The sequence below is a fragment of the Corvus moneduloides genome, chromosome 2 (assembly GCF_009650955.1).
Source record: "Corvus moneduloides isolate bCorMon1 chromosome 2, bCorMon1.pri, whole genome shotgun sequence".
Classification (NCBI taxonomy): domain Eukaryota; kingdom Metazoa; phylum Chordata; class Aves; order Passeriformes; family Corvidae; genus Corvus; species Corvus moneduloides.
This window is the reverse complement of record NC_045477.1, coordinates 6,365,723-6,382,390: the sequence shown is the minus strand read 5'-3', so window position 1 is coordinate 6,382,390 and position 16,668 is coordinate 6,365,723. Positions and strand designations below refer to the sequence as shown.

Here is a 16,668-nt window from a genome sequence, read left to right as displayed (position 1 = left end):
GTGCCTTTTTGTTTTCCTGAGCTTGTTTTTCTGGGCCATTCTGTCAGCTTCGCGTTTGGTGGCTTCTGGTTCGCTTGCTTGTTTGTTTAACATTGCACCTTTTTGCATCATTATATGGATTTGATATTATAAAATACATAATTGTTGGGTTTTTTTTCTTGTTGCGGCCGGCCAGACAACATCTCAGTTCTGTTTGGAATGTGTCCATTACACACCACCTCAGTCGTTTTGATGTGCCTTGAAGAAATTCAGGGCATGTCTATATGTTAGATCTGCTTAAGCTGCCACCTTTCAGACCCTGCAGGGAGGAAGCTGAGCTTTAGCTGGCCTACCCTGAAATAATCAGTAAAGTCAGCTGAAATTTTCTGGTGAAAACAAACCTAAATGGCAGCCTTAGAAGAAAACAAATTCAAGTGACATTTTTGCTGAATCTTCACTGTATCTTCTTACTGTGGCGTAAATCTATGTGGATCAACTTGGACAGCAATTGGGCAGAAACATCTAGGTTTAATAGCAGAAGAACCACGGTAAAACTTCTTATTTATTTTTGTCACTGGAAGAGATCTACTAGACAAATCTAAGAGTCTTTGGAGACTTTAGAAAGAGGTGAGAGAACAGCATTAGGGACTTGAACACCTTTGTTCTTTTCACAAATGCAAGTGTAACTGTCTCGATAAATATCATAGTCCCATTTTGCTTATGAGTTTCAGACGCTTGCTATAAAAATAGACTCCTTGAAGTTCCACACACTGTCAGGCCAGAGATTTGGATCTAGAGGTATACAGCTAAACTTCCTGAGTTACAGAGGCTTTTTTACTGTTTGCTTAGGAGAATTACAGTGTTTGCTTACTTATGATATTAGTATTTCTATGCTGTGGAAAGGCTTGAGTAATATATACAGACTCCTGAAACAGCTTTACTGCAGAGAAATAGAATGTTTGGAAATGTTTTGGCAGTTTTTCAATAGAAAATGGGGGTTACCCTAAGTACAGGTTTTAAAATGTTGTAAATCTTAAATCATTAACCAAAGTGACAGTTTGAATTTCAGTGAATCTACATGTTCTTTTTCCCTCATTGGTTTCATGCAAATGAAACAGAAGATCATATTTTTATTTTAATCAAAAAAGTAAAGCCAATATACACAATTACCTCAATTTGTTGAATGAACTACATATGCACGTATAAGTGGAATTTTCAATCTATCAGTTATTACCAATAAGAAATACTCATTTACAGAATTCGAGATATCTGATATTCCTGTTCAATGTGAGTAGTAATGGACAGGAGAAAAATCTGTAGGCAAGCTATGCAGGGATGGACACAGGATTCTCAACATCTGTAAATACATGTAAAACAGGCTGGTTTTGGGAAGCATTTATTTTAGGCACTTAACAAAGCTGTGAGGGGGCAGAAATCCGTGTCATTGTTTGGATTTTTAGAGGCAGGCCAGAGGTAACTCAAATTCTGTAGTTTCTATGTTTATATATGTTACAAATCACCCAGTACACCACTAGAACACTTGCTAAACTCACATACTTTTTTCCACAGAGAAAACAAACTACTCTGCATAGACAACTGTGTCCACATCCCTGTGTTCCAGGGCCTGGTTTCACTAGGAACCTTCATCGAGCCTCCTGTATAACACCCCACGCTTTGCTCACGTGCTGGATCCCGCCTTAACGTGGATTATTTTTTTGTTTTTCAGCTCTGAGGGACAACAGAATTGAGCTGGTGCGAGCATCGTGGCACGAGCTGAGTATCAGTGTCAGCGATGTGTCCCTGTCGGACGAAGGGCAGTACACCTGCTCTTTATTCACTATGCCTGTCAAAACTTCCAAGGCTTTCCTCACCGTTCTCGGTAAGGACGAACAGCTGAGCAGAAAGAAGCAAGTGTTAAGCTCCTCAGGCTCTGGCAAATTATGATAAGAATGAACTTTTCTAAGGCTTGGCAGAAGATAAATGTAAATGTCTGATCTAGTTTCCCTGATGTTTATTGTTTCATATTGCTGTGCTGAAAAATAACATGCCTCTTACTGTTCGCACCGTGGCAGGATAATGAATTAGGGAGCACACAAACACCACGGAACGAGTGCTCCATAAAATGGACATAACCTCTACATCCTGAGCACCACAAGTGCAGAGAAGGTGCATGTGTTCATCTCCTAACAATCTATTGGATAGGGCAAAGGGGAGAAAATTAGAAAGCATGAAATCAAAACGGGCTTTAGACCTTTATCGTTTATCCGTCGTGCTTTTTTTTTGGCTCGTTCTGCTTTCTTTTTTTTTTTTTTTTTTTTTGGTCTATAAAGTGCAAATTTTCGCTGGGCTTGCTGCTTCTTTTATGCTTTATCCTCTAAGTTCTCTGCTGTTTTCCCCAAAGGTTATAGATACACATAGAAAAGCAATAGGTTTTAAGAGATGCCCAGGAAATAAAGTTTCTGCTCGAAGCTTTGTATGACTCTATGAATGTCAGTAGCCCAATCAGCCAAAATTGCTATAGTTCATTGAAACACACCTGCAAACCTAAGAGGTTATATGATTTTAGAGATTGATTTTTATTCTTTTTTCCTTTTTTCTGTCCCTGAACATGACTCTTTCTTTCTTTTTGTTTTATTTTTATATGTGGATGGGCAGACCATTGAATTTAATAGGACTAATTCTCTGTGGCAGTAATAGTCACATTAATCCAGCCAGGGAATTGGTTTTGTGCTTAGGTTATGAAATACATCTCCCTTTCAGTCCCTGTGAGACTGTTTTACAAAAATCTTCACAAGTTTGCCATTAAGGACAAGAAGTGCCCACTCAAAGCAGTATATTCTGGAATAGCAACTGCCTATGCTGAATCTTCTTTCTGTGGAGAGGCATTTCATGATCTAAACAATTGAGGAGTGCACCAGTTCAACCTTTTAAATGGCAGAAAGACAAAGAAAGGTGTTAAAAAGACAAGAAAACCCCAAAAATATCTAGCCAATACTTAGTAACAGAAGTATATTGGTCTTTCACAGTCCTTTAAGATTTACCTTCATTTTAGGGGAAGGTTTCATGAAGTTTTCCCATCATTTACTTACCTTCTAAGAGAGAAAGCTGCACAGTTTAAGATTCCTGCCTTTTCTTCATTTTGTATTTGTAATTTCCTATTTCAAAATAGCATTCTAAACTCTTAAAACATTTTCTACTGGAGAAGGGGATCTCTGCCACATTAAAAGATGTATTACATCTTTTAATCAGATAAACTATCCTTTTATGTACAAATAATCTCTATATTGGCTGTTCTGCTGTTGATTAGAAAATTTAAGTGTCAAGGTATTGTAGCAAACACCATTTTCTGTCCTGAAAGAGAGAATTAGATTTTTTAAAGAGATGTACTGTGCAATAGGTAATTCTGCTTTGCTTTTATGTACATAATCTGTTATTTTGGAAAAGAGATACAGGAAAACCAAATTATTAAATACAGGGCACAGGATCAATTACTGTGACTGAGCCCTTTTATGTAGCCACAAATATGAATACACCAAAGCACTGTAAATGCAAGTTACAGCTGACATTTTTTTAGAGATTTTTAAATTGCAGTCATCAGTATTACTTTAAAATAAGTTATTCTCGTGTCTTCATAAGTTAAATGGATTTATACAAGTAGTGATCAAAATTTTCCCAATTTTATTCATGTTTTGTTTTTTGGGTTTTTTTTTTAATCTTCCACGGCTCGTTGAAAAACAACCATTTCTAAATGTAATATAATGTGCATGGTATGTCAAAGTCATATGATCTCCTCTGAAGAACTTGTATTCAGCTGAAGAACTCTCCATAGACAGTGGAGCTGTGATTATACCTCTTGATGTTTTGGTTTTGCCTTCTGTGGAGATAAAGTGACTCCTGTATTTATTTTCCTCTTCCCTTTTCCCTGGATTTTGTATTAAAGTCTTCATTATTGAGGTGTAAACATCTGTTCTAAACTTAGGTCAGTTCAGCTTTTTGTTGCCAGTTATGTTTAATTTTCACAGCTGTGCTTCTAATGTGCTTTGTCATCCTGCTTGCTGTGCTGAGCAGTTTAAATATTGTAACAAGTCAGACTAGACCTGCGTGCAGAATATACAGAGATAAGGTATTTATTAAAATGCAATCTGTTTCTCTTAGAAAATTAGGTAATTCCTGCTTGCTTTATTTATTTAGAATCAACTACCATTCAGATTGATGGTTTATTTACAATAGGAAAAAGGTTTAACTGACAAGGCACGAGGAATTAATTATCCTGTTTCCAGAATTTAGAGCATATGAAGAAGTGAACTTTAGGTTGGTTGTGTGTTCGTGGCAGCAGCTGACACTATCAGAGAAATTACTTTGTTTGTTTGCTTGTTAGGTGTTCCTGAGAAGCCACAAATTACTGGATTTACCTCACCAGTTATGGAGGGAGAGAGGATGCAGCTCACTTGCAAGACATCTGGTAGTAAGCCAGCAGCCGATATCAGATGGTTCAAGAACGACAAAGAAGTTAAAGGTATTTAAAAGGATTTTGGTGTCATTTGGTCCAATTGCCAAAACTATACATTCTGTAGAATTATGTTTTTTAATCTGTGTTTGTAAAGTTTCTCCTATTGAGTCAGATAAAGAATTGATTGTAAATTACTGTAGTTGTCATATAACCATCTTTTTATTGTTTCTTCAAATGGTAGAAACTGATGGTTTGGGTTGCTCAGAACTCTGTGCAGCTTAATAAACTCCACTGTGAGGCTTCTTAGAGAATTGTTTTCTGGATTATTATCATCACAGTCATACCCCTCATCCCTGATATTTTCCCTTTTCATTTCTTTTGTGCCATTCCAACATGAGGTATGCCTGATTTACTTAATTCCCAGATTTAGGTTATACTCCTCTAAATAACATGACCAGGTGAGGCAGAACCATATGAAGGAGACAGAAGATTGCACTTCCCATAGGAGAGCTGTGGAGCCTGCTCTGGTGGGGAGGAGTCAGGATGTAGCAAATGAGGGAGTCTCTGCTGGGAAACTCGGAATCTACAGCTGAGGCAAGGATGCTGACAGTCTGCAGCAAGGAGGAGGGAGAAGATCAATGTTAAAGGGGATCAGGAAAACTTCACAGGGGCTGGGGGGAGTTGGACAAAGTCTGCTGTAACTGAAAAGCCGTTGAGTGACTAAAACCAAAGCTGACAGCGAGGATTTGCCTTTGAGGATGCAGTGACCTAGGAAAGAGCTGCATATAAAAAGTTATTTATTTCCTTTCTGTCTTCTCTTTCACTTTGTATGTTCTTTGCTTAGAACTTAGTTTTCTGGTCCATATTCTTATAAATGCTGGAATAGTTTTAAATCCTCATTGGTGAATGAGTGAGTGAAGAGAGCTTCCTGCTGCAGAAGGCGCAGTCACACCTGCAAGCCAGTTGAGGTGCCCCTTATAAAGTAGATGGATAAAAAGGATAAGGTATTGGTATTTATTCATGTCACCTCTATTTATTCTGCTATAAAAACAGATGAATAAATGATTCAAAATCCACCTTTTCTGTGTAGCTTTAAAAAACAAAAACAAGCAAACAAAACCCCACCCTACATTTATCTGATTTGTCAAATATTTTGGATTTCGTTAGCTCGATAATCTGCCTCAAGCAAACATACAGAGTTAATTACAGAACCATTCATCTTCCTTTACTATTGTCTACCACAGTTCAATGTGCAAAACCAGAGTTGTGGTATAAAATTGGTAAATAAAGGAGATCGCAGATGATTGCCTAAGGAATCCTGTCCATTCTAGAGGTATCCTTATATTTCTAATGAAAATGAGAATAGTGTTGAAAGAAACAAGCATTTTAGACTGGATCCATTTGAAATGTTTAACAAGGATAGAAAATGAGGAAACAGAGAATAATTCTTTTCAATACTGGGAAATTTGAGGAAATTGATGAAAGAAATGCAGCACTTAGTCAAATGTGATTAAAAAGAGGAATTTAACAGCACAGCTAACGCACATGGCACAGCATAGAATCTATCCTTCAGAAAAGATGACAGGATGAACATACATATTCAAGGCATGTAAAGATTGGAAATCACTCCAAACCATGTCAATACTTTAGGAGAAACACTGATAGAGTCGGCCTAACAGCAAGGCAACACATATTTGGAAAGATCTTATTTTGAAAACTATGTTTTAAAATCTGATGTAATACCTTTGCCTTTCCTTCAGCTGACATGTAGTTGAAGCCTGCAAGCAGTTTGGCAATTTGACTCTTCAACTAATTTGTTCTTCTCAAGTGTTCCTAAGGGGATTTAAAAAAAAACAAAACAGGATGGGGAAGAAACAAAATGGTATGAAAAAGAACAGTAAAGGGGGAAAAAAACCCCCAACAACCAGAAATAAGAGGAAAGTACTGAGCACATTCATTTCAGTTTAGTTTTCTAGGTCTTCTGAAGAGCACATTGCCATTTCTCAAAGGTTAGAAATAAAATAACCTAACCAGTCTGCAGTGGCATCAGCAGAAGTTACATTAGCTTTGTGCAGTGTAAAAGGTGAAATGATAAATCTGAGAAAATAGATATGAAATTATATGCTAATGCAGCTGACATTAAAGGTTAGGAGTTCGTCTGTCTAGCACCAGTAAATCCAATTGTGTTACACTGTATTATACATGGTGCAATCGAATGTAAATGATGCACTGAGATCAGAGTTGCACCAAAGGGGGAAAAGCCACTCTAAAATTGTAGCTCCATTGCTATTACTCAAAAAACGAATCATCATCTGGTAAAGGAATATTGTTTGATAAAGTAAGTGTTAGTAATGAGAGAGACTGAATGTGAAGCACTGGGTGCCACACCTTTTACTTTAGTGTTCTGTCACTCATATATGCACCAAATTAATAAAGGGATCTGCAGTTTAGCATTCTGGTGATATTTCTGTAAGATTGTTAAAAGCAAAATTTTCATTTTATAATTACTTTTTTTTTTTAACAAAATTTGTTACATGCTCTTTCAACAAGATTATGTAAAGAATTATTTTTAGGCTTCAGGAATATTTTGAATGGATTTCCTTTTTTTTTTTTTTCCCTGGATAGATTGGATTATAAAACAAAAAAGTTCATTTGTTTGCAGCAGGTTAAGATACTTTGAATAAGTTTATGTATTTTTAGTATACACAAAGATTACAGAGAGGCACTGATGATTGTTTCTTGATAAACCTCTAAAAACAAAGATGATTTTTTTAAATAAGAAGGCTGTTTCATGTCAGAACTTGAGTTTAAACATAAACAAAAATTAAATCTGCCATATAAAGCCAGAAAAGCTGTCTTTTTAAAAGATGGGTATTTCCGTGTGTTACAGGTGTGTGCTTCTCTAAATAGCTTGCAATGAGCAATGGATGATGGACACTCCATCATTTCCATTTATTATTTCACTATCAAACATCGATACTTAAGAGATGCAAACCTGTATTAGTTGATACAGGCATATCTATATGTGCCTGTCTGAAAAAGTCATGGAAGTGGGCCCATAGCTGATCCTGAGATTTCATTTGGCCCAACATCCATTCCAAGGTTAAATCAAGGGGCTAAAGGTCTTCTCCAATTCAGGTTTGAAAAATCTCCCAGGACAGATATTCCATAGTCTGTCCAGGCTAGATTTTTCAGCATTCTAAAGCCCTCTTGTGGAATGTTTTCATTATTTGTAGGTATTTCATGACACATAATCAGGATTTATCATAGTGTAACTTTTGTTGCCCCTCAACTTTTGCTGTACGCCTCTGAGAGGACTGGATTTTTTTCTCTATGGCCACGATTTATGTTCTTTAAGGCAACAGTTTGATCTGGTTTTAGTTTTCTCTTCCTCAGGTTAGATAATATCAACTTTCTTGAGCTGTCCTGGTACAGCTCCTCTGACCATCTCCATGGCTCTTGCTTGCACCTGTTCAGATTTTTCAACACTTTTATTGTACATTTTTTCTTCAGAAAGCCCAAAACTTGGCCTGGTACTCTCAATGCAGCCATGCATGTGCCAAATAGAGGTGAGGGATCACTCCCTTGACTTCCTGGGTGTGCTCTTACTAATGCAGGGCAGTGGGGTTTAGCTTTCAGCCCTGCAAAAGCACTCTGTTGACTAATGCTCAACCTGTCCTCAGAACCCCTAGATACTCTTCTGTAAAGCTGTATCCCTCCAGCCTGTTCCATTACAGTGCCTCCCACAAAAAGTGCTTGTGTAATGGATTTCTTTTTCACCTTTTCTTCAAGGGAGCATTTAGGAGAGAGAGGAGCAGCAAGAAAACGAATGAAACAGCAGACTACAACTGCCATATTTAAAAATTCTGTAAAATATTCTGAGGGATGGTGTGTACCCAGTACCTGATCTCCACTGCTCCTATGTTCACTTGGGTTTACACTCAATTAGCACATATTACAATCATCTTCATTTTGCCATGAAGAAACATCTAAGAAAATACAGATGATAAGGAGGACAAGCTATTTCTGTTGGTGAGGATGTCAGCTGCTTATAGAAAAATATCACTGCCCTTTTTACAGAGACAGTTAACTCCAGGAGTTGAGCCCTCTCAAACAATAGATGCCTAGACAGAGGTTTCTAAACATCCATTTAGGAAATAAACTGCTTTTGTTTTTCTAAAGGATTAAGAATCCACAACCTCTTACTAAAATTAAAGTTGTGGATGTTTTCAGCAGTCTTCTGTCCCCCACCTGAAGTCAGTAAGCAAAGGGATGTGCACATTACTTATAAGCAGAATGTTACCTATATAGGTACTATTATTAAATTTGGAAACCTAACTCTGGGAACAAAATCGCATGTGTTTGCTTTAAATATTACTGAAGACATTTATTGTTTGATTATAATAACTTTGCTTTAGCTCTGGTCAATACTTCACTCACCTACTAATCCCTAAATATTAATAGTGACCATGTCAGAAATGGAAATCTTTTAAAGCTTAGCAGCAAACAGGCAGAAAAATTCTTGTATGCAAGAAATAATTATTTTTTAGGGAAAAATGGAAACTGTATAACTACGTGGTGTCCTTGTCTGTCTGGAGACAATGATAAAGACCACCTCTCTGATGTCAGAGGTATTTTTAATCTGAAAAGATGTAGCTTAAGCCATTGAAGATTTGCTTTCTAAAATTGATATTTCATGGAAATTTTATTTAGGTCATTCCCTTCTCTAATGGGATTTAGTATAATTTATAAAACTGAAACCTCTCACTTTTTTTAGGACACAGAGGACATAAGAAATCTCAGTGTAATTTAATATATATGTTTAAGTATTTATAGATGTCTTTTCAAGCTTTCATTGCAATAAATCAATATAACAAGCTTACCATTTTCTGAAGTAAACTAAAATCAATAAGTATTTGAAGTAGTTGGGAACCAAGTAAAACAATTCTAAAGTTTGTGTGAGAAGATCTCATGTACCAGTTAATACATTAAAACATTTTAACACAAATGCTCAGTCTTTCGGATCTTCATTTCTGATCTAGCATGTATGTCTTACAACAAAATGTTCTGAATGTAAACCTTAACCTTGAACTGAGATGATACTTCCTAAGTCTCCAATTTTTAACTGCATCTGCACAAAAGCACCAGGTCAATTTAGCACGATATAAAGCAGGGAGTGGAAGTTCTCTGTAGTAATTTTATTTCTGGTCATCTTGGGACTCATCTGTAGATTCCAGTAAATACTATGACATGCTCTATTTACAGTTGTTTATTACCACTGATGACTATACCTGGGTTTAGTTTTATTAGTTAATTAGCATAATTCTAACCAAACAAAAGAATAAGCAATGAAAAAGTAAGCACAGGATTAATCTGACTGCACGCACATGGCTTCAGTAATATCCATATACTGCATTACTTTGAAAGGTTATAAACATGAGCTTAGAAAATTTAATATTTAGTGACACTGTGAATATGTAAGGCAATGAGGGTGGGACAAGATCACTTTTTTTTTTCTCATGACCTGCAGAGAAAGTTTATGTCAAATATGGACCTAAACATTCAAGAGGTAATAATGAATAAAATTACTTTTTGGGTGCAGTATCATGGAACCAGTTTTAAAATTTTCTCTTTCAATATGTATCTCTTGTTCTGACAATGAGAGAAAATTGAGGAATAACTGCAGTCTAATTACTTTTATATTAAAGAGATCAATACAGATATGAAAGATCTGGGTTTTTTTCCAACAACTGTGATAAAAGATTTAGCTCTCTAATGCTGGACTACTTTTTTCCAAAAATATTGGAAAGATAACTAACTGTTTATTCTTTCTTTCAGATGTTAAATATATAAAAGAAGAAGATGCAAATCGCAAAACATTCACAGTCAGCAGCACGCTGGATTTCCTAGCAGATCGCAGTGATGATGGTGCAGTTGTAAGTTGCAGAGTAGATCATGAGTCCCTAAACTCTACACCTCAGATAGCAATGCAGGTTCTAGAAATACACTGTAAGTAATACATAAATGTTATAAATGCTTGCTTTTATAGTTTTGTTTTGTTTCAGAGTGTCTGTTGGAGGAAAATTCTGTGGTGTTGTGCAGATAGATAACATCTTTCTTTTAGCCAACTTCTGTGGTTTGTATTTGGTTGTTTGGTTGGAGGTTTTTGTGTTATTTTTACAGGAGTGACTCTAAAAAGTTTAAGGAAAGCTTTACCGTTGAGAGCACTGTGGGACTGAGTTCTTGGTTTTCTTTGAGAAGTAGTGGAGAGAAAATGCATTTGTAGTTTTTGTTTATCGTTGAAGCAATGTAGACGTGTTATTAAACATCGAGCATCCTAATTCACAGTTTTCCTTGAAAGTACCTAGAAACTTGAAACAAGGGTATAAATAAGCAAAGTTTGTAGCAGATTGCCTCAATAATGCTGAATCCTGTTAATGAAAGCCTAAAGTGTTGCTAATAGCACAAGCCCAGGGGGAAAAGCCCTTTAGAATTTATTTTGAAGCTTGATCTACATCAGATGTTAGTCTATATAATCCAAACTTCAATTGTACCTTCAATTTATCTTTATATATTGGCTATTTTTTCTTTCAAATAGCATTTCTGGACACAATGTTTTCCATAGTGCAGTGTTTCAAAGTTGAACAGCTCTGCCTTTGTGTCTGTGTGCTTTACTATGGAGTCAGGTTGTCCTTTCAGTCAGTGCATTTTTGTCACTTACAAACTCTGAGAACACTTACTCAGAAGAACACCTTTTCACCATGAGCTGGCATTTTCATACTCGCTTGTATTATATCCCCCATTTCTCAGGGTCCAGCTGTTTGGTTTTCTGCAGAATATCTGTACATCTCATTGCCTAGCTAGCAAAAACAGGCATCTGCAAAATGATGTCAGAGCAGGGAAAGGGAAGAGACCTTTCATGAATTTCTTTCTAGACCAGGAGTAATCAACCTGTGATAGACCAGACAAGGTTGTCCATGAAGCGGACAAGTGTTCAGTGACTGTGACCAGTTCCTGAGGAACCGAGTCAAGGGCTGCTGCCATATGTAACTTGTTTCTAAACATGGATAGCTTCTAAGATTTGTAGCATGTATAAAATGCAGGAATGGCAAAAGCACTCTGTGCATAGAAGCTGGCAATTTTGCTAAAAATACCATCTGCAAAAAAGTCTGAAAATGAAGAGAGTGTGGATTAGCATATGTGCTCAAAATGTTTCCTGAAACATTCTAGCCATCATTTTACTGAGGGAGATCAGGGAGGGCCTTTCTTCACCCAATGGTTATTAAACACCTCTCCTAATGTATTCAAATGCATCTGTGCTGGGGACATGAATCCTTAACAACTTTACTTCCTTGCATTCTAAATTGCACAGTCATCAGCCATTGAACTTGCCCATGTCTTCACTTCCAAATTCTTTGACCTTTCTTCAGTGCCTTGCTCAAGATGTTGACACCACAGGAGATGAACCAAATTGAATGGAACAGTAGATAAAGAAATTGGGCAGCTACACAAGGTTTAAAGCAGCTGCAATGTAAAATGATTGAAGGTAAAGGGCTTTGGTTTGCATATGAGCATTATAAGGCAAAAAAGCCTTTCTGTGGCCTCTAATATATAAAAATTCCTGAATGTTTATTGTTTCCTTCCAATTTGCACCCTGGTAGTAAGACAGTACCTTGCTAAATAGCAGTGAGGTGCATCTTCTCTCTCTTCTCTGGCCTCACTGACGTTCTCTAATAAGGTCAGACTGCACTGGGCATTTACAGTACCAGTGTGCTTTATGTTACTGCCCCCTCAGACTGCCAGCTTATCAAAAGCTATAATGCACAAGTAATTGTTCTCTATCATTCCTGCTTGCTCCATTAATTTTCTACCAATCAGTTTAACACTCTCCAGCACTGGCATAGAGTTGTTATACATGGACAGAGAAGTGATAAATGTGCCAAAAGAAGCTGAAGTTTAGGGTAGAAAGTGGAAGTACCATTTAAAGCTGTGGATAAAGGAGTATTCTATTATTGGGGACAAGAAAACTAAGAACAGTGGTTTTGTCCTTTACCTTGCCACCTACATTTCCATGGTCAACATACTCAGAAGTCTTAATGCTGGGCAAGTTTTGAAAGAAAACTTTATAAAAGGAGAAGATTCAAGGAACTGATTATTTCGTTCATCAGAGAGCCTTAAAGGAAAAAGTGGAGTAAAACGATTCACTAGAGCAATCCCAAATACTCCAAATGGAGTACATGGCACTGGACCTGGGCTCCTTGATTTTATTCTCCTGGTGTTGCTCACCATTGTTGTGGATGTTACTGCGGTCACTAGAAGCTGCTTTTTTTCCATCATCCCATAAGATTTCAAACAGGTTAGAGACATCCTATTTGTATTAACAAGAATCATGCTCACAGGATCCTGTGGAAGCTGATCCAGTGTATATCCTCAATGCCACCTTGCAGCAGGTCAAAAACAGTGCCGGCAAAATTGATGAATTATGGGACCTCACGGGACAAGTCAGGAGAATTTGTTCATCTGACATCCTGTAGGCTCCAAAACCACAACCAAGTTAGTCTGGCATTGCCACTTGTTCTTAATGTCCCAGAGATCTATCAGATGGGCAGACAACTGTCAGAGAATGATAAGCAGGTCTCTTAAAATGGTCAAACAGAACAGCATGGGTGAGCATCAGTTTAGCAGAGAATGAATATACAAAGGTGTGGCATCGCTCACTAGAGCTGCACTTGAGTTTTAAACTCCTTCCTAAAATCTGAAAAGTTTTATCTCTGCTTCATAGATGCTCCTCATGAGCTATCAGTGTATCATCACCAGTTAGAAGAAAAGGGAAATAAGAACTTTTCTAGGCATTTCTGCCCTGTATAATTATGCTTGAAAGTTGAAAAGCCTTTGTTTCAAGCAACTGGCCCCTGACAATGGACAAAATATTTGTGGCTCCATCACAGCAAACAAGCAAACTAACCAAAAAGCAAAGCAAAATCAAACAATAGAAGAGTAGGAGTTACAGGGTTGTGTTTGCATCCAGTGGACGATAGGTAGAGAAAAAGGAAAGCAAGGTAATAGAATGAAATGACAGGTTTTGATATATGCCTAGTGAAAGATAGAGTAAAATTAAATCTGCCTGAGATACTGGGACTGTATGAAACAGATATTTGTAATTAGTCTGTGGAGAGATGGAGATAGAAGTGCTTATGAGTCCACACAGCTGCTTTTATCATCAGCTGTAGTAGGAAGTAAACTTAAAAAAGTGAAAGCCATCAGATAGAGAATATGTTTATTCCCTCATCTTCCCCTTACACAAATCTAATTTTTTATTAGTGTGACAGAGAAATCAAATAAGCTTTCCCAGTAGTACTACAGTGTATAAAATGAAGCTGAGGAATAAACTTCTACACTCAAAATATTTTTCTTTTCTTTCATTGCATATTTATGTGTATGTGATAGAAATAGTGTTTAGGTCCTTCTGCTGCTCTTTTCTTTCATTTCCTTCTCATAGTTCAGTCTGGTAGTTGAGATTACCTATCTGAGATTATTATTTTGGAGGAGACCATGATCAGTCCTTGTTTTCACAGGGCTTCACAGATTTATTTTGCAAACCTGAAATATTGAAATAATAGGGAAAAGCATAACATAGCCCCACTCCAGACTATGGGATAATTAGCTCCTCCAATCTTTTGATTTATTTGTCAGTAATTTATGTTATGTCTCACTTGTGCTTAATCCTATTCATCTGAATGTTGTGCTCTGTGCACTACAGAGCAGCCCAATTGCCCAAGTCTTTCTGCTCTGCTGAAAGGTTTGGCTGTAATTTAGTTTCTGCTTGGCCAGCAGAGGTTTGTGGTAGCATGACACCGCTTGCTGAGTTTATTTTTCCTCTGACCCTTACTGTCAATAGCAAACCTAAAATAGATTTGTATCCCCTCTGGCTTTGCTCTGAAGTTTGCTTGTCAGCCTAGCTGCCACTGATTATTAGGAAGTGCTTCTTGTAAGTGATAAGTACAAATCTCAAAGGGATATTTAATTTCATTGTTTACTTCTGTGTTCAGACTAAACAAAGAATGCATTCTTTGTTCCTGTATTAAAGAATCATGGGTACAGTGCTTCAATTTTGAAAGCTTCTCAGTATGATGTTTAAGAGATTGGCTAAGTCCTCATGCATGCACCTGAGAAGACATTTTGAGGGCATGTACAAATTGTAGTCCACATCTGGGAAGTCAGTGAATTCTTCTCCTCCCTCTTCAGTGTCGCAGACACATTGTGATTCCCAAAAGCAGCATCTTCACTTCCTCCCAGGTCTTATCTGAGCAGAAACCAGTCAGCATGTTGCTTTGTACTGAACAGAGTGCCATAAAATTACCTAGTGGTAATTGCCTTACCTTAGTGAAGATTCTCTGACTACAGTAAATTACCCAGCAGACCTCTGTAAAAATTAATTGCATAAATCTACCCCAGAGGCTGCTTTTGAAGCCTTAAAGTGAAATCAAATCATTTGAACTTCAAACCTAATCATCGTGCTTCTAAAATTGCAGCTGCAATGTGATCCGTGCTAATGGACTCAGTGAGATTTTGCTCAAAAGCTGACCACACTCCCAAATGACAGCACTAATAAGCTAAATATGTGTTATGTAAAGAAGTGTCTAGAGAGGCAATTTTGAGTAAATTCTATATTGGCAGACCCAGATGTGCAGTGAATTGTCGGCCTGACAAATCTATAGCCGTCAGCTAACTTGTTTCCACTGGCTATTGCAACATGTTTGTGTGATAGGCAGCTTCTTCTTTTGTGGGCTCTTATTAGATTCTTTTGCAATGAACATCCGAACTTGACTTTAAAATTAGGCAGCTATTCCATGAGAATGTTGGAATCATTGTCCTGGAAATAAAGGTATTGATTTTGCATTAAGTATACAAAGCCCTCAGAGTGCAGCGGGCTGCAGATGGGATCAGCTGCACGCTTGTGCAGCCGTGTAGAACACGGGGTGTCTGTGTGTCCTTGTGTGTCTGACACCACTGTGCCCCTCTCATTCCTGATGTACCAACAAACAGAGGCTTCTCTGATGACAAGAGGGGTCCAGAATTTCTGCTGGTGTAAGCAGAGTAATTTCATCAAATATCTACGTTCCCTGATGCTCACTAGGAGGGTTTAGCTCATTTTTTTTCTACTTGGCTGCTTTCAAGTCTTTGTTGGAACAGAGTTTCTAAAATACACATTCTGAACAAAAATTAACAAAAATATGTATGAATATATAAGAATACATTAAATATAGTAGATATTGTACTACGCTGTCATATAGCTCTACATGAAATAAGGCATTCTAAAAGAAGGCAAGAAAAGGATTGTGCATAGTTGGGTGCTAGACCCTGTGTTTGTGATGAAAGTCTAAAGGACTCAGAACTGCCCTTCAGAGCAATATACAGAGACAAAAAAAACCTGTCTTCCTTAAGTCTTAATGTTCAATTCTAATGAATTAGTCACATGTTAAGTATGTTAGTGGCTCTTCAAGGTGTCTATCTCTACCCAGACTTGGTGACTTTTTGTAGCTCAGAAAGGGCAGATGCGTGCCCATGCAAGAGCACACAAAATGGGACACTTCTTAGCTATGATAAAATAGGAGGGAGGAGGAAAAATTTCCCTGCTGCCTAAATATGGTCCTTCTGTACTGTAAATGAGTAAAATACGTGTCACACATTCATTTTCTTTAAGCTGTGTGGCCATTTGTCTTTTTGAAGCTGATTCTAATTTTCTTTTCATGTGCTCCTTTCTTGTTACTTACTTTAGTTATTTTCCCCAATTTTGTGCTTAAAAAACATTTCTGCTTTTGTACTCTGGCACATCTCCTTTTGTCATTTGCTTCAAAATTATTTAGTTTAATTATTATTATTTTATTTTTTTCACTTGTGGTATGTCTCCCGGAACTATCCCAGAGTTAAGTGGCACCCATGTTTCAAGAACAAGGGCACATCTCCCTTCTTTGGAAGTAGCTTTTGCTGTCTAGGCAGAGAATATGTTTTTCTGACGTGCAGAAAATACGAGAGTTAAAAGAAATTTCCTTCATTGATGCTGCTCTCTTTGGTTTCTGATCAGTCAACAGAGTTGTTGGTCATCCTCATTTGCTTGTGACCATTTTTTCATTACACTGTGTGACACCCCGACAGACACACTGGCTAGAAGTAAAGTCTAGTAACATTTGGTGTGATTACACACTGCCACAATCCTTATATGGACAATCTGGCAAGAG

At 37.3% G+C, this 16,668-nt stretch overlaps 1 protein-coding gene across 3 annotated transcripts in view; it reads left to right on the top strand.

The window, feature by feature from the left end:
- Positions 1-16,668, top strand: part of CADM2 (cell adhesion molecule 2) — a 1,080,208-nt gene that overhangs the window by 959,411 nt on the left and 104,129 nt on the right. For all 3 annotated transcript variants that reach the window (XM_032096903.1, XM_032096885.1, XM_032096894.1), the window contains 3 exons: positions 1,706-1,858; positions 4,358-4,495; positions 10,268-10,438. In XM_032096903.1, coding sequence (XP_031952794.1) covers positions 1,706-1,858; positions 4,358-4,495; positions 10,268-10,438 — 462 coding nt within the window. The remainder of the gene's footprint in view (positions 1-1,705; positions 1,859-4,357; positions 4,496-10,267; positions 10,439-16,668) is intronic.